General features: G+C 45.3%; 2 protein-coding genes across 2 annotated transcripts; one reads left to right on the top strand and one right to left on the bottom strand.

The window, feature by feature from the left end:
- Positions 1-4,216: 4,216 nt before the first annotated feature.
- Positions 4,217-10,697, top strand: LOC100272329 (Ubiquitin carboxyl-terminal hydrolase 3). Its single transcript, NM_001359598.1, has 9 exons — positions 4,217-4,348; positions 4,454-4,585; positions 4,706-4,762; positions 5,920-6,025; positions 6,708-6,766; positions 6,856-6,930; positions 7,298-7,346; positions 7,456-7,532; positions 10,194-10,697. The coding sequence occupies exons 1-9, from the start codon at positions 4,298-4,300 to the stop codon at positions 10,275-10,277; spliced, it is 690 nt and encodes a 229-aa protein (NP_001346527.1). The 5' UTR covers positions 4,217-4,297; the 3' UTR covers positions 10,278-10,697.
- On the bottom strand, positions 10,286-17,253 carry LOC103653863 (protein ALTERED PHOSPHATE STARVATION RESPONSE 1). The gene is made up of 6 exons (XM_008680675.3): positions 17,119-17,253; positions 16,196-16,258; positions 14,161-14,500; positions 12,220-14,080; positions 11,986-12,131; positions 10,286-11,896 (listed from the first exon to the last, which is right to left on the bottom strand). The coding sequence occupies exons 4-6, from the start codon at positions 12,719-12,721 to the stop codon at positions 10,661-10,663; spliced, it is 1,884 nt and encodes a 627-aa protein (XP_008678897.2). The 5' UTR covers positions 12,722-14,080; positions 14,161-14,500; positions 16,196-16,258; positions 17,119-17,253; the 3' UTR covers positions 10,286-10,660.
- Between the last annotated feature and the right edge of the window lie 854 nt (positions 17,254-18,107).

Consider the following 18,107-nt stretch of genomic DNA (forward strand, 5'->3'; position numbering starts at 1 on the left):
CTAGGCAAGTGTTGTACTTGGTCGAACCACGGGATAAATCTCTGTGTCTCTTGTTCTCACTGTGTCAATTGTGGTTCACAAGAGCTCTCCTTAGCCACTTGATTTCATTGTGCTAACACTTAATCAAGTTTGTGGCTTTAAGTTTCAAGTTTAAATAGGATCACCTATTCACCCCCCCCTCTAAGTGCTCTCAATAGGTGGCATGTGGATGTTCTCAAAATCTATTCTAAGTTTCTAACTACACTGGATCATTGGTCCCAATAAACCATTTCCTTGAATATACATCGGCGATGATCAACATGCTCGACTACTCCTCGACACATCTCCGGGAGACTGCAACTCCGCCTCCATCCTTTGTGGCGCGACGGGGGATGTGGCACCGCGACACAAGTGATGGAGCCAGCGCCCTGCCCCTTGCCCTAGCCCGATCGACGGACTCCTCAGGACCTAAATCTCCTCTCCCAAGCAGTTCCTGCACTGCTCGTCACCGTCTCGGCTTCTCCATGCACACCAAAACATCTCCCCTCTCGATGTCGCCGTCTGTAGTCGTGTTGGCGTGCCCTCAAACCCACTATGTCCGCTCTCCGGTCCAGCCAGCGACAAGCTTGGTGAAAATCGAGAACTATCTCCCTCGAACCTTACCAAGATCTACAAGATAAATGGAGAAAACCTAGTAGCAGGGGAATAAAGATGTGAGCGAAGGTCAGCTCTCACATGAGGAGGCGTAGTTGCTAGATGCTAGCACGCCATGCCCGAGGGTGACGCCGACGCTGGAGGATAAATCCCAAGGTGTGTCAGAGGCGGTGGTTCGGTGACTCCACGTGACAAGAGAAGACAAATCGGGAATAGCCACCCGACGTCCGAGGATGTCAATTATGCGCTTTTTGAACGATGAATGAGCAAAAGAAATCGTTGGAACTAGGGTTGGACAAAAAGTTCGTGACTCGGTAACTCGCTCGACTCGACTCATTAGTGACTCGACTCGACTCGGATTGTTGAAAATGAGTCACGAGCTGAGCTAACAATTTAACTCGGTTCTTAACGAGCCAAACTCGAGCTGGCTCGTGAGTTACTCGCGAGCCAAACGAGTTGTACATCACTGCAATGGCCCAACCCAGACCCATATGGAGCAGCCCACAAGGCAACCCACTCATAGGCTCACAGCCACACGACCCACATAGGAGACATGACACGACCCACATGGCCACAAACTGAAGTGCTCAGCGCCTCAGTCCCTCACGGTCACGGTCGGCCTCTCGGTCACGGCTGCAGGCCTGCAGGCAGTCCACTGCCAGTCTCCCTCCCTCACCTTCTCGGTCTCGGTCTCTCCCTCTATCTCCCCAAAACGGAAACCCTAGCGCTGCCACGGTCCGTGGCGGCGTGGAGCAGAGCAGGCTGCAGGCGCCGTCGCTCCGGTGTGCGGGTGCGACGTGTGCCTGAGACTCCAGCACTCCGTTCGAGCCGAGACTCCAGCAGTCCAGCACTCCAACCGTCCAGCGCCCTCGCCTTGTTTGACTGTTCGATCTTCATCGTCTTCCTCGACAGCGCCCTCGCCCTGTTCGGCTATCCGGCACCCACCTGTCCATCGCTGGTCGGCAGCTCGTCGCCATGGAAGCCCAAGAACCGGATGGGCACGAAGGTCATTCGCGTCTGCCAATACCACGAAGTTCTAGATCAATGAGCAAGTGCATGAGCACGAGGAAGCTTGTGCCAGCAGCCAAGAAGATGTCAGCGGCGGCTAGCACTACACCTTCATCATCCACATCTCATTGTGGTGTTGTCTCTGTATCTATAGAAAAGGTATTAATGTATGATAAATTTCAATATTTCATACATGAATAGCTTTGATTTATGCAGATGTTTGTACTGTTTTTTTCTGCAGCAACTTGATGTTGTGATGGAGGAGGGGCAAGGGGAGAGCTGGAATTGGAGGTTATGTTGTCGGAATCAGATGACAGTGAGTTTGACCATCATTATGAGTTTCCACCTTCAACTGATGGATATATGATGAGTATGGCTGATGCAATGTTGAACAAGCTTGATAAATATTGGGAAGTGAGAAACAATGTCATGGTTATTGCTACAATCCTTGACCCTAGGTTCAAAATGAGATACATTAGATGGTGTTTTGGTCAGATTTATGACTCCTTAAAGGCTGAAAAATAAATAGATGCCATTGATAAAGAATTGGAAAGGTTGTACAAGGAGTATGAGGTCATATATCGACGCAAGATTAGTGAACATAGCCCAAGTAATGCCCAATCAACCTCTTCCTCGAAGGATACAAGCAACTCCTTAGCTTCTGTTGTTCCTAGTGGATTCCAAACTTCCTTAGAGTCAAGTGCTACAGAAAGCTCCAAATTCGAGTTGCTCATTTATCTAGATGAATCGAATGTGTCCATAGATGAGAAACACTTTGATCTGCTTAACTATTAGAAGGTGAATAGTCATACATTTCCTGTGGTATCTTCTATGGCAAAGAGGTTCTTGGCTGTTCCGGCTAGCAGTGTGTCATCAAAATCCACTTTTAGCACTGGGGGTATGATCCTTGATGATTACAGGAGTTCATTGAAGCCAGCAATAGTTCAGGATTTGGTGTGTGCTTCTAGTTGGATACGTGGGTCTTGAAGTTCACCTATTCTTGTAATTGTAAGTGTACGGTGGCAATACTTGTAACTTCTAAGTGTTTACTTGACATTTCAGTATTTGAATATGTGACACTCACTTTGGACATATTTTGTAGGGAGAAGGTGATGATGGTGACATCGAGTCCGTGGAATTTCCAAAGTGTGTGGTGGCAAGTAATTGTAAGTGTTGCTGACTTGTATTGTATGAGTTATGTACTTATATGAATGTGTTGCCATTTATGAGTTATATCATTATATGACATGTAGATGTAGTCATGTTTGTAGAAAAACATGGTGTTGTCCCTGATTTATGTGTTGCTGATTTTCTGATGACTTGTAGAGGCACATGGTCACATACTCACATGGAGGAGATGGAGGAGAGGGAGAGCTAGGACCCGAGAGAGGAGACAGGAGAGGGACATGGTCATTATATTTTGTTGGCTGCAACTGTAAGTCTGCAATTGTTGGTTGCAACTTGTAAGTTGCAACTGTTGCCAACCTGGCATATTTTGTTGGCTCCCTACAACTTTGTCCTGAACTCCTGAACCTGAAGTCCTGATCTATAATTGTTGGCTGCATCACTACATGTATTTTGGTTCTAGAACTGAAACTCTGAAAGTATGGAATTATGGATTATGGAATGAAATGGAACTATTATGAACTATAAGTCTATAATTGGTGGTTGCATGTATTTCAATGTACAATTATTTTTTTTGTTTAAGTGAATGAGATGGCTGCTATTTTTTAAATAGTTATATATGATATTATATATGATTATATGTATGGTTGTTGGCTTATGGCAACTTTGATAACGAGCTGTCTTACGAGTTAATCGAGTCAGACCGAGTTACCAAACGAGCCGAGCCGAGCAGCTTCTCCAGTTCATTATCATAACGAGTGCACTCGTTATCATAACGAGTCAACTCGAGTCGAATCGAGCCGAGTCGAGCCAGCTCGAACGCAAGTTTTTTTGGAACTCTATCTCTATGTCAACGAAGCTACGCAGCAACGAATAACAGCCCACGGGCTGTTGTACGGCCCAGGTAGGCTTCCAGCCCATGCGCCGCGTGGGCGTGGGCAGACAACAATGGGCCTGTTTGGTTCAGCTTTTTTCTGATCAGCTTTTTAGATAATCTAGCTGTAGGGAGAATCTGGCTGTGTAGAGAATCTGAGTATCATTAGGATTACGTGCGGATGAAGATAAAGTTGTCCACGGGGCTCAGGATCTATAAAGTGACGGATTACTACTATTGCGACGACTCAACAGATTATATGTTTATGTTGATTTTGAATGGTTATTACCCTAACGAATTTTATAGAAGTTGACTGAAAAGCTGAGTGTTTGGCAGTCTGCAGCAACTTTTGGTGGCCAGAAGCTGCAAAAAGCCGAAACAAACACGGGCAATGGCTTCTTGCTAAAATGGTCTACGACTTGTGGGTCTACCAATGTCTCTGAACTGCGGACCCATAGGTATTTTAGCAAGACCTATTATTGACGTGGGCATATTAGCAAATCTCGTGGGCGTGTAGCGTACGCCACCTGCGTCCGCGCCTTTTCCATTTCCACCCCGATCGCATTTTACCCTACTCCCCGCCGCCTGTCCCTGCGCTAGTCGACACTCGACAGGCTCGGTTTCCGCCCTCCTCTCCCACCGCCGCGCACCGAGAAGATGGGGAAGCGGTGGATCCCGCTGGAGGCCAACCCGGACGTCCTGAACCAGGTGATCTCTCGCACCCCTGCTTCAGCTCCCGCATCCGCCTTTGGCGCTTGCTAGGGTTTCGTTTCGCTCTCGCTGATTGCTGCCGCGGAGTTGGGGTATATACAGTTCATATGGGGGCTGGGAGTCCACGAGGAGGATGTGCAGTTCTGCGACGTCTACGGCCTTGACGATGAGCTGCTCGCTATGGTGCCCCAGCCCGTTCTCGCCGTCCTCTTCCTCTACCCGCTCACCTCCCTGGTAATTAACGGTTTTCATGTCCCCATTGGTTGGTGCGATCACTTTTGTGCTTAGCTTCGCTTTTGGTTGTGTGATGCCAAAGCGGGGATTGATGTATTCGTTTTCTTTCTCGCTGATCAGGACGAGGAGAAAGAAGAATCAAGTGTTTCTGCTGCCACATCGACCTCAGCGGGCAAGGTGTGGTTGTATCATCCTGTTCTGTTTTTTTCATGTGCCGTGATGGTAATGTTTTTGACACAATGCCTTGGCCACTTTAGTGATGCTCTATGGTCTAAGTCCGTGCCCTGGAGTAGGAAAGAGAAAGTTTAATTTGAATTGTGTTAGTACCTTTTTCAAAGTTGAGAGATGTTGATTTGTGTTGTTAGAATTGTATGCTGATTATCTTTGTGAAATTTGTACATGTTACCAGTGTTGGCCCTCCAGTCCTTGAAACAGATTTTGTGATTTAGTTTGTTCTTCACTGCAATATCATCGTGTGGTTACACATTTCCACTTGTGTTCATATGTGATAGATGCCAGAAATTGGAAAGAAAGTAACGGCAGCTGTTATCTAGGTAACCAGATATTGAATTGTATTGGAAAGAAAGTAATGGTAGCTGTTATCTAGGTAACCAGATATTGAATTGTACATGTTTTTTTTCACGTGTTTATTTGTTACTCTAAGCTCTATCCACACTGGTTTTGTTACTGGTCGAATCAAGTACAGTACTGTGTGGAGGTGATATATTACTTAATAAGCCCTTCAAGCACTGATCTTTATGCTGTTAGTGAATGAACTACTCAAGGAATACCTACAATTTTTAGATCAAGTAAATCTCCATCGACTGCTTCTGTGTTGTGGTACCAGTACCTATAGAATTGCTACATAAAAATCTTATAAATATACATTCATTTTCTTTGGTTACCTTGCTTCATATGCACTAATTTTTCTGTGGCACATCACAGCTTTTCACAGGGCAAATACAATGTTAGATGCTTTATGTATCAATTTCATAATACTATGAAGTATCAACTTCTTTTGATATCCAGCTTTTGTTCTTACTTCACTTTTTTGTAACAATCAATGAACTATCTGTTTCTTTTTCAAAGAAACAGTTTATTCACATCTGGCTCCCATTTTCTTATCCTTCCATTTAATGGTATGAAAGCAAACAGATACATGTGCATCTTGTCTACTTTTTGAGTTGTGCATAATTTTCTGATGGACATCAATGCACATGTATATTTGTATCAAATTTGAACAAATGTTAATTTATTTGAATTTCTTTTTTACCTTGAGAATATCCCTGAGTCAATGTTGGATCTATTTTTTTTCTATCCCTGAATTTGTATAGGAATTGAGCAAGAAAGTATACTTTACGAAGCAGACTGTTGGTAATGCTTGTGGAACAGTTGGTGTTATTCATGCAATAGGAAATGCAACATCTCAAATCAAGCTAGGTAACTATGAAGATTTGCATTGAGCTAATGGTGTACTGTCTTAAATTTTACAAGTTGCTGTTTTGAGTCACTACGAGTCTATGACCTAATATAGAAGGTCAAACTTCTGTTTCTTATGCCAGTTCAGCTAGTTTGCCCTAATGTAACTAGTAACTAGTAGGCAATAGGCATTCAGGTCTATGTACAAACAGTTAGTACTATTTATGATATCTGGCTTCAGAGTAAATACTTTGCTTGGATTTATGGAACTTCAGTCTGTCCTCTTGTCTTGGACACTAGTCAAACTTAAATTTTTTTGACTTAATCAACTGAGTTTAGCTTGATACCTGAGGGCATGGTTACTGGCCAATCAGCATGTTTTGGAGACAAACTACAATGATACTCTATTCAGCTCCTTGTCTGTTTTGCCTTATGTTTCCATGATCTGTCATCATAAATTGGAAAGTTATCCTATTCTGATCAGATTTTTTTTTGCGTAATATTATTGATGTATACTTCATATTTTCATGAAGGTAAGTATTGGCGATTTATGACTTGTCTCAGTAGCTATGCACACTTTTCTCTCTCTGTATGTTGTGAAATTCAATGTGTTTTCATGAACACACATGTTAAATGGAGTAGTTTGAATTTAAATTACATTTGACTTGCTTGTAACATGACTTCATGGGTACCTTATTTGCAGTTGAGGGGTCCTATTTTGAGAAGTTCTATAAGCAAACGGCTGATATGGATCCAGCTCAGGTTAGTATTCAAATATGTAACCTTATTTTCCGTAATCTTCATGGTCAACTTTGTTTTGTTCTCATGTACGAAATATTTCCTTCCATCAGCGTGCTGCCTTTCTCGAGGAAGATGATGAGATGGAAGATGCACATTCTGTTGCTGCATCTGCTGGTGACACTGATGTAAGACCACCTTAGCAGTTTCTTCTGATATGTATATTATTTGAGTTCAGTGTTAAATTGTATTCATTGGAGTATGAAATAAGTTTTGCCTCTGGACATTATTTTTGTTTCAACTCTTTTTTGATAAATGTTGGTGACAGAATACCATTTATAAGAGCCATAGTTGGTAGATTCTTCTATTTACTAGTTCAGGTGGTAACCTGCATGACACTCAAATAATATGCTCCTTGAAGGAATGTTCAATAAGACTAAAAGCTCAGTGCAATGATGGTAGATAAATAATTAAATGTGATAATAGTAGTACTCTATTCTCCTCTAAATTTTGTTTAATTTTGTCATCGTAAAGTTGTCTTTCTTTCATCTGCAGGCTAATGTTGATGTTAATGAACATTTTGTATGTTTCTCCTGTGTTGATGGTAGGTGCTGCCAGTATTGCCCCAGTAAAATAGTTCATCTTACAGTTAGTACCACACATCTATTTATCTATTAGTAAGCTGCTGAAATTATTTTCTTGACGTGCATCAGGTGAACTTTATGAGCTTGATGGACGAAAATCACAACCCACATCCCATGGCCCTTCATCACCTGAAACCTTGTTGCAGGTGCAATATTTCCTTCACTTTTGCTTGCTTCTTATCTTCAACCTTTTTGGTTTAAGAAATATGCAGACTTCTGTGATTTGTCATGTGGGTTGTTCTTTACCATATGGTTTGGTGCTTTTCTACCTTATGTGAATAAAAATTTATGAGTAAAATGCACTGCTGGTCCTGGAACTTAGTTTGGTGCCAGCCAGGTCCCAAGCTTCCAAAATACACATCCAAGTCTCTAAACTTACTATTTGTGTCGTGCGAGGTCCAAATTACTATAACTTGAATTAATTCGCCTGCATGTTATGCTGATTGCATGATGAGTGGACATCACTGACATGTGGGCCCTATATGCTAGTTTTATCTTCTCTCACCTATCGACATGTGCGCCCTCCTTGTCAGTGTCAATTTATTGTTCCATCAGTGTGTGATGTAGATGGATTCACTCAAGTTATGGTCATTTAGACCTCAAGTGACATAATTAGTAGGTTTAGAGCATCTCCACCAGTCCTCCTATAATCTGTCCCCAATATGTGTGTATTAGGGTTGCCTAGTATTATTTTTGTGAATTATAGGCGAGTTGCTATAGCAGTACCCTAATATCTCTCCCATTCTCGAATGCGGGTGTCGTTTGCCTCTAGGAAACCAAAATGCAGGAGGTTTCTTGGTTGCTTGTTAGAATGTTAAGACCTTAGTTTGCCAATTTTGTCTTTCTTCCATCTGTTGGTGCTAGCGATGGCATCCTTGTAGCAGGGATTTGAGGACTGCTTGTGCAGGCCCTTGGATTATCTTAGGGGACTTTAATCTGATTTGTATTGACTAATGAGTGTTACCGTGTTGTGTTCTGTATCTTGTATTGGGCCTTGGCCCATGTACGTGTTTTGGTATATATCAATATACCACTGCCATTTTAGGGCTAAGGTTTTAGTCTATCCAGCATGATATCAAGCTAGGGTTTCTTTTCTCTGCCCCTCTTGCAGCTGCCACCTCCATTCTTCCCTTCGCCGCCAGCCACCTCCCCCACCTCTGGCGGCCGCCCTGCCCTCTCCCCCTCGTCCTTCATGGCAGGCGACTGCGGCTAGGCCGCCGTTGCCGCTGGCGCGGCAGACATTGTCACCGCCTGACGTGGTCGCCTCCTTCAACGATGTGCGCCTCATCGGCCGCCTTGGAACCTAGCACCGCCACCGCCCGTCCTCCCGCACCTGCTTTGACACGCGGCCGTCATCGCCATGTCCCTATAAATAGGTGAGCAGTGCCCATGCATACGGACACACTGAGTCGTTCACGTATTCTTCTCACCCTGGGAGCGCTTAGCCTGCGAAGCTCATCAAGTACGTATACCTTCGGACGTTGTGTCGGTGTCTCGAAGGTAACCTTGTAACCCATTGTGATTTGCGAAATGAAAGTGAATGACAACGACTCAAACTTTTACATTCATGCTTTCATGCATCTCTACGTTTACCCTATTTTTATGGTCTCTGTCCTTTGCTTTCTTTCCTCACGAAGGCAAAGGGAGAAGGTACTATCAAATTGACTATAGGAACCTTAACAGGTGACCAACAGATCGGATACCGAATACCCGGACTCGAGTATGGATCGGATCTCAACCCACTTAGACGGGTCGAATTCGAATACAGATGAATAGAAAAAACTCGGCTGGTAGGGGAAAGACCGCTCCCACAGTATTGTATTAAGAAGCTCAATCGGAGCCCCGACCGAGAAAGGTCACGAAAGCTAGGCCCCCTATGCAACATGAGGGTCCATCCCCTATAGGCCAGATCTTTACTCATGCTTTGAGGCCTCCCAGCCCCTACTCGAGGATCCACCCTCGTAGGTTAGTCCATCTCACATGTGCACACAACTAGGGAAACCATCGAGCAACTTTTTAAACCTCAACCTGAAATTTGCTCCCATTGGGATTCAAACTCAGGACTGCTACTCAGACCACCTAACCAGCTCAGCTAGATGCCCTTTCTCGAATACGGACGGATAATATTTGTACCATTTCCATCCCTACAGATGTATATTGGAGTACTGCAACGACAACTTCCCCATTAATCACAAAATTTGGGACTACCCCTGTTTTTTTGGTGAAGTATTGGAGAGCTGCTGGAGATTCTCTTGCTTCCAATATGGTAGTTTTTATAGGATATGGGAAGGTATTAGGAACTATTAGAGATGCTGGCTTTGGTCCGTTGACACCCCAAACTTCTAAAACTGAAGAGTTCATGGCTACTGTTCCTTCTGTGAATAAAGTTTGTAAATATGTATGCTAATGTGTATTTGCGTTTACTCCCTCCGGTTTCCTATTAGTTGTCGTTTTGGATAAGGTTCGAGTCAAACTTATAAAATTTTGACTACAAATAACTATTTTGTTATTTAGTTTTGGAACCTAATATTTATATGCACCAATTTGTTATAAAAAGTACTTTTATAAAAGTATAAATGTATTAAGAGTTCATTTGTATTTTAACAAAAAATATTGGTCAAAGTTATATTTTGGAGACCGTGTCGTTGTCCTAAACGACAACTAATAGGAAACCGGAGGGAGTAGCTTTGTGCATTCTCTGCCTTGCCTAATGCAACATGTGTAATTGTTTATGTACCGAGGTTGTTTTCCTTTTTTTGTTCTATCATAGAAGTGCGATCTGATTGTGTGCTTCAAATCTGTCACAGGATGCTGCAAAAGTCATCAAAGCTAGAATTGCAGAGAACCCTAACTCGATGAACTTCAACGTCATGGCTCTTTCAAAGAAGTGAAGTGTACTGTGATGGATGGATTTTCTTTGGCAGAATACGGGCCTCTTTTCCTTTCGCTTCCGCTGGGCTGCACCGAGTGGAAGGTTTGCATGGGCAAACATAGGGGGAAAAAACTTTATATGACCTGAGATGTTTGGTTGATGACTCGATGTATTCTCGTGCCTTCATGGAGAGAGAAATGACTGTTCACGATTTCAACTTTTTCCGGTGTATTAGTAGTCGAATGGAGACTTGCATTGGAAGAGTTTCACTTTGCTGTATCTGAACCATTCTAGCTTCCTCGGCAGGTTGATTCCATAAAGCTAGCATTTCTATGTTTTCCGTGCAAACGCATGTAGTTTTCTGTAGAATGTAACTTATTAAACGGAATTGGTGACACCTGGCTAACGAATGGAAACATTATGTGGGGGATTGCATACATTTACAAAGGGTAACAAGTAACAACAGCCAAAAACACCAGGACTTTTTTTTGTGGTCTTATTCGTATTTGTATTTTCTCTCTGTGTTCTGTATTCTATGAATCTATGTATAGGTGCTAGAGACATGAAAAACAAAATGCCAACGAAAAAAAGAACGAGCGGATGGCTACGACTGCATGTCGTTGGTGTTCTGCTGTGGAGCCTTGCATGCGTCCTCCAGCGAATTCGCAAGCGACGCCGAGAACGCGGCCATGGACTGGAAAACGGCAGGCAGCTTCCCTTGCACGCCGGTGATCGTGGCCGTCCTCGTGGCGTCGATGGCCTTGGCATGCCTCCGCATCTCGTCCTCCACCATCTTCCGGCAAGCCGCGATCTCGTCCCTGCGCTGAGCCACCTCGTTGCCGGCGTCGCGCGCCTGCAGGTGGTCCCTCCACGCCGGCCTCCCCCAGTGCCACATCGACATGACCCCGGGCAGGTACGAGTCGTAGTAGCTCGTCTCAACCTGCCGCAGCATCCGGGACTTGCGGTCCAGCTCACGGGAGTACTGCCTGACGCGCCGCGCCACCCGCAGCTCGTCGCTCTGGAGCGCGTGGATCGCGCGGCCGCGCCCGCGAAGCTCTTGATCGCCTTGAGCACGTCGACGCAGTTCACGCGGTCGAGCACCTTCCCCCACCGCTCGACGAACGCGGTGAGCTCCGCGGCCAGGGGAGAGGCCTCGGCGGCGTCGACAGGCGTCAGCGTCAGCGTGAGCTTGAGCCAGCCGTGGATGGCGTGGACGTAGTCGCGCTGGTGCTTCGCCATGTGTGCCATGGCCGCGGCCCAGGCGGCCATGGCGGCCTCGAGCGCCCGCGTGGCCTGGTGGTGGATCTCGGTCGTGGGGTCCATGGACGTGCGGCTGCTCAGCCCGCGCAGCTGCTGCGCGAACAGGCTCTGCGCCCCGTGGTGCTGCCGCATCGCCCGCCACATGTCGAGCGTGGCGTGGCAGAGCTCCAGGAGCTGGCGCGCGAGGCGGGTGTCGCGGAGCTGGGCGATGGAGGCCGAGGCCGCGTCCGCGGACTGGGAGGCTGCCTCGAGCTGCGCGCGCGCCCTGTCCCACGCCGCCTTGAGCTTCTGGATGTCCACGTCGACCTTCCGGCTGTACTCCTGGTCCCGCAGCGCGGCGAGCTTCTTGTCGTGTCGTATCTGCAGTTTCTCCCTGGCCTGTATGGCATGGAGCATGGTAACTACTGCCATCATGACTACTTTTAGCAAGCAAAAGCAATTGGGTTCGATTATATATATGTTGGCACCTTGACATCCTTGTAGAGCTTCTTCTCCCACGCCAGGAGCTGCTGCAAGGTGGCGCTGTGCCTCTGCCGGCTGCCCATGCTGTCGACGCGGTCAAGCGCTGGCGCCGAAAGGCAGCAGAGGGCGCCCAAGAAGCTGTGTGAGCCACCTGCAAGCAAATTGAGGTGCCCACTGCCCAGTCAGTGACACACAGTCAGCGACTATCGGCCTGGGAGTCCGGCGACGCGGCGGCTTACCGTTGAACTCGGCGGTGGAACTGGCCTCAAGCAGGCTGGACACCGTGTCTCCGGCGACGCTGGCCTTGAGGAAGTACTCCTCCAGCCCCGCCGCGACCTCCGCGAGGCTCCGGTGCCTGACCACCATCCTCATCATGTCCTCCCCTGCAGCAGCACCGGCGCTGCCGCTGCCGACGCCGACGCCGGCAGAAGCGCCGCCCCGCGCCTCCTCGCGCTGCGGCTGGTCGATGGCGCGGAGCAGCGGCGGCGGCGTGGAGGGGGCGACGACCGGGCGGTGCGCGAGCACGGCGGGCGGGGTGTGGTCGGACACCGGGAGCGGCTCGCCGACCGCGAAGCGCGTGAGCGCGGACGCCACGACGCCGAGCGACCGGAGGTAGGCGGCGTGCGAGGCCGCCAGGTGGTGCCGCAGGCGCGCGGCCTCCCGCATCAGCCGCCGCCGCTCCCGGCACCGCCTCGTGTGCTCGCGCGCCGCGTCCCCTTCCCGCGACGAGGCGGCCCCCATTCTTTGCTTGCTAAGCTGCTGCTGCAGCTGCGCGAGCTAGCTAGCGTATGTAGTGGAGCTGGAGGCGAGGTAGACAGAGGAGCTGCGCGCCGAGAAGGTTTAGGAGGGTTTAGTAGCCAGCGTTTGAGGGAGTGCGCTTATTATTGTCGGCGTCGATCCCATTGTTACGAGCACGCACCCACCGAACAGGGTAGTACTCCGTAGAAAGGAGGACGTGGAACGGGAGAAAGTAAGTATGTGTTTGGTTTTGGAACAATATGGGTCGGGTCGGAGCCGTCCCATTTTTCTGGGTTGGGTCGGACCCGTTTCTTGTTTGGTTTCAGGGATGGGTTAAACCTAGTTTTTTGTTTGATTACAGGGTTCAAGTGGGTTGGAGCTACACCATCTCTTGTTTGGTTTCATGATGAGGGATGAATAAGGGATGAACTGGATATGACCGTCTTCCTGGTCATATTACCACACTCAGAATATCTTCAATTCCAAACGATATGACAACATTCAAAATAAATGATACTGACACTATTTTAGTATTTAAGAAATCCATAAGCACAAGATATATATATATAAATTGAAGCTATTCATAACAAAGTCATAAAATTTCAGTGATAAGGTCTCACTATTACATTTCAGTCATAATAAAAGGAACATCCCAACAACACCAAGATGCATTTCAATAATCAAGTTCAACTCACAATTGCATTTTAGTGATCAAGTTCAACTCAATCTTGCATTTCAGTCTAGGAAAAATCGTTCTTGCATTTTAGTCTAGCAAAAGCTACTTATCACCATCACTGACTATTACAATCTAACAAAAGCTACTTCTCACCATCAACTCAGTTACATTCCAGGGAATTTCTCAGCGATGAACATTGTGATCCAATGTAATTTGTGCTCAAATGGCAGGTTGTAGAAAGCTTTGCCGATGTGAGGATTGGCCACCAGATGAGCATAGTAGAAAGATATATGTGCAGAATTGAAACCAGGCATTTGATTCAGCATGTCAAATAGATCACTTGGCAACTCATTATCAGGCTTAGCAACCAATTTGATGGCAGCGGCAAGATTCTCACCTACACTTCTGAAAGCTGCAACTAGCCCTTCATCTTCCATTCCAGCTAGCTTGGCCTTTTTACTTGATCTGGTAGCAGAAGATGTTGCTCCTTGAGTGCTTGTCCCCTCAGTTTGAGCATGAGCAGTAACATCATCTTCTTCTTGGCTTTCACCCACATTCTCTGTACCTAGAGCTGCACTTGAATCTTTTGCAAAGTTTCCAGTAGCCATGCTATTGCCAAATATTGATTCCATCTCTCTATAGTGCACAAGGGGCTTGTTCAAGAAATCTGCATCAGACTTGTGATCCTGATCATGGAGGAGAAATTAGTCAATGTAGAACTAGCAGTAGACAATAAATCAAGAATTGATGAAAGGTGGTCAATTACTTGGACATAGCTGTTGTAGTGCTCATTATCAAGTGTAATCATGCAATTATCTTCATCAAATAAGGCAGCACTCAACTTCTTCAGTTTAATTATCTTTGCATACCTTTTCTGCCATGTTTTTAAATGGTTCTTAACTTGTTCACCATTGATTCTAGTGCTGAATTTTTCATTAATAGCCCTGGCACAACCATTGTACATATGTTTCTTGAAGCCCTTTGATGTTTTCAAACCAGCAGCCACCAAGTCATTGAGGTGACAGAGCATTAAAGAAGACATTGCTGATGTCCAGGTGGCATGACCACTAGTTCCCCCCAGCCCTTCAACTACTTCTTCCATTGTTCTAGCATACAAAAATAAATTCAGCTATGAGAAAATTCAGCACCAATACATGTAGAAATTCAGCACCAATACATGTTAAAATTGAGCACCAACACATGTACAAATTCAGTACCAGTACAATATAAGCAATGTACCAACACATGTCCATAGAATTGTTATTCAACATCAAGTGCATGTCCACACAAATAGAAATACAATGTCCACAAAAAATAGCAATACATTACTTATGAAAATATTAGTTAACATTGTTGGATTGACGATCTGCCCACATCTGATCAGCTATTTGTTGCCTAAAAGTAACCATAGCAGCATGCTCATTTGCTTGCCCAATTCTTGTGGTAGCATGGTTGTAGCTTGGATAGTTACTCTCCTCTGTAAAGAACTCGTCATGCCCATCTTGTATGACCCAATTGTGAATAATGCAGCAAGCACAAACAATATCAACTTGTGTTGCAAAAGGGAAGAATGGAGTAGCATCATCAAGAATTTTGAATCTCCTCTTTAGTGCCCCAAATGCCCTCTCTACTGTGACACGTAGGGATGAGTGCCTAAGGTTGAAAAGTTCCTTCTCGTTTTGCACTGGATTACTTCCCCATTCATTTAAGTGATATCGAACACCACGAAAGGGGGGCAAAAATCCTGGTTTGGCTCCATATCCCGCATCGACTAGGTAGAATTTTCCTATCATATGACATTAAATTTGTGATATTTCTATAGACTGAAATTTGCATGAAAAAAGTATAGAGTTAACTACTCTATTACCTTGTGGAACACGAAGTCCATTCTCACGTTCTAAAGCATCTCGTAAAACGAGAGCATCATGTGCAGTACCTTCCCAACCAGCCAACACATAGGTGAATCGTAGATCAAAATCTACAGCGGCCATTACATTCTGTGTGCAAAATGATTTCCTACCACGAAAGGCATGCTCAATATTATTTGGAACAGATGCTCTTACATGAGTACCATCAATAGCTCCAATACAATCCTAATTATTAGAGAAAAGTATTGATTAGGCACCACACAAGATTAAATTAGTACAAACTAAAGAAATTAGGGATAAGCCTCACACCTTAAAGTAAGGATCCCATCTGTTGTTCCCTGCTATTTTGCTTGGAGTGTCCAAAGATGGGGGCCTAATTAGTTCCCCTCGCAGCTCACCAATAGCATGGAGTACTTTGTTGAAATAGCGGCTAACTGTTTCTCCGGATCTATCAAAATTAGTTCCAACTAACCTATTCCTAAGGTTATGTCCCACTGTATTTAGAAACATACCCACTTGTTGCTCAACACACAAGTGACATGTATCCTTTAGAAAACCACGCTCTCTAAAAAAATTGCAAAACCGAAAGAACTTAGATCTATTAAGTCTTAGCATGTTCAAGCAAGTTGTGTCATCCTTCCAAATTTTGTTATTTAGATACTCTAATCTCATCCTATCCCTTTGCTCCATAGGCCCATAGGTAATACCCACCCTCCTTCCACACCGTTTTCGTTTTCTAGATTGAATAATCACAGCCATCATTGACAACAACATATATGCAGCTGCAACACAAATAACAATCTTGATCCTCTTATCCATCTACAATACATGAATGAAAGAAACATATGGTCTTAGACACAATCCAAAGAGCAACAATTTCAATTGCAGAGCCATAGATAACAGAGTTCTATATATTTAGTTTTTGTATTATACCTTACAAGGAGTTGCTTGCCTCCTAGATCTGGTAGTAGACTCGCGGTTCTGCCCCTTTATCACCTGTCAAAACAATAAAAGTATTAGGCTCAGATGCAATGTACTCTTTTTTAAAAAAAACAAAAAAGTATTAGGCTATAGAAATTACTATAACCTTTTGGGTTTTCTAGTCGCACTGAACCAAAAAAATTGTAGCTAAATCGATCGTTGCATTTGGCTATAGAAATTACTAGTACTCAAAGTAAAGCCAACCGCTCTAGTCTACAGATACAAGAACAATAATAGTGAAAACTATATGTATATAATCTTCTGATCCCAAATGGACAACATATATCATATATAGTTATTTTCTCAGCTATCATTAGCACACATGCATCATTTAATTAGGGATAATCAGCACCAGCCAATAAACAAAGCCCTCATGGAGGGGTGATTAGCAGCGGCCAATAAAGAAAGCAGGGTAACGAATTGGGTGTACATGTCGTGCGCGTCCAACCTGTGTATCTTCCCTTTCCTAGCTCCTCTTCCCTTTCCTTGCTGAATAAAACAAGTACGTATAGAGAAAAGTCTGCTAGCAAGTTGCATCCAACCTGCGCCAAGAAAAGCCATCGTTCTTCCCACAAGAACCATCGTCCATTTCCCCTTCCTCCTCTCCCTAGACTAGCTTTTGAGCTTTCTTCAGCTCCCAGCAGATCTCCTCCTGCCGACCAAGGCCACACGCGCAGGCCAAGGCCGGATGGACCTCTCAGATCTCGCCGACCGTGAACCGGCTGGACCATTGTGAGCAAAAGTATTGTGCCTCTCAGATCTCACGGATGGACAAGCTCTCCAACAAAAGTATTACGGCTCTCAGATCTCGCCGGCCGTTAATCCTAGAAAGGAGGAGAAATCTTGATCCTAAAAAGTATTACGATGCTTCTCACCTATGCTGGCTCAGGACGGAGCAGGCACGGTCGAGGGCGCAGCGCGCGACGGCGGAGTCCGATGACCGAAGAACAAGCGCCCATGCGCTGGTGTCCTCCTAACGCAGGTGACAGACGGGGTGGGGAGGAACTGGGTCGAAGTGATCCGGTTGTTTTTGAGGAACCACCAGAACCCGCATTTTTAAGGAAGATTGTGACCCGGAATCAACCCAACCCGAAAACCTTTTGAACCAAACATGGGTTGATACGGGTTGAACCCGTTCCAACCCGCATGAACCCATTAACCAAACACAGCCTAAAGGCGATCGACGGGATCAGCGAAGTCGGGAAGGTGGTGGGGAAAGGAGGGGAGCATCGATCGCGCCTATTCAGATGGAGCTTACGCGTATCGAATGTGTTGTAACTCAGTGGTAACGAGACACAGAGAGTAGAAAGGAAAAATGACCGTTCTCTTTATTGTAGGGAAGACCGTGCTTATGGGCCCGTTTGGCAAAGCTCCAGCTCCTGCTTCTTTAGCTCTAGATCCTGATCCTCGTGAGGAGCTGATCCTCCTGATTCTCCTAGAAAATCAGAATTATTTTTAAAACCGTTTGGCAAGTAAACTGATTCTTGTCTTCTGAGAGTTGGTGGTCTATGGCGATTGTCTGTTTTACTCTTTGCAGTTCAACTTTATTACAAACCAATAAGTAGGATGCATATACGGGAAAAAATATGAAACAATAACATATAAAATATTCCCATCATAGTAGTGCATAAAATGGTCTCAAATGTTTAATCCATAAATTGGCTCGTTATGTTTTTGTCCAATGGCAATTGCGGGTAATTTCGATCAAACTTTAAGGGGAGGTCCATATTTGGTTGGTTGAGGAGCTGTTTTAAGGGAGGGTGGAGCAGGTTTTTTTAGATCTCACCCTTCTTCACAAAAACGACTCCTGATCTTTCGGCTCCACACGAGAATCAGTTTAAAAAAATACCCGTTTGGCACGGCT

This window comes from Zea mays, chromosome 4 (assembly GCF_902167145.1).
Source record: "Zea mays cultivar B73 chromosome 4, Zm-B73-REFERENCE-NAM-5.0, whole genome shotgun sequence".
Classification (NCBI taxonomy): Eukaryota; Viridiplantae; Streptophyta; class Magnoliopsida; order Poales; family Poaceae; genus Zea; species Zea mays.

Bases quoted from the DNA above. Each gene is read 5' to 3' on its own strand.
- LOC100272329 (NM_001359598.1), top strand. From the start codon at position 4,298: ATGGGGAAGCGGTGGATCCCGCTGGAGGCCAACCCGGACGTCCTGAAC. The intron at 4,763-5,919 runs GTGTGGTTGTAT...GAATTTGTATAG, and splicing joins CATCGACCTCAGCGGGCAAG to GAATTGAGCAAGAAAGTATA. The intron at 6,931-7,297 runs GTAAGACCACCT...TTTCATCTGCAG, and splicing joins CATCTGCTGGTGACACTGAT to GCTAATGTTGATGTTAATGA.
- LOC103653863 (XM_008680675.3), bottom strand. From the start codon at position 12,721: ATGGGGGCCGCCTCGTCGCGGGAAGGGGACGCGGCGCGCGAGCACACG. The intron at 12,132-12,219 runs GTAAGCCGCCGC...ATTTGCTTGCAG, and splicing joins TTCCACCGCCGAGTTCAACG to GTGGCTCACACAGCTTCTTG. The intron at 11,897-11,985 runs GTGCCAACATAT...CATGCCATACAG, and splicing joins AGCTCTACAAGGATGTCAAG to GCCAGGGAGAAACTGCAGAT.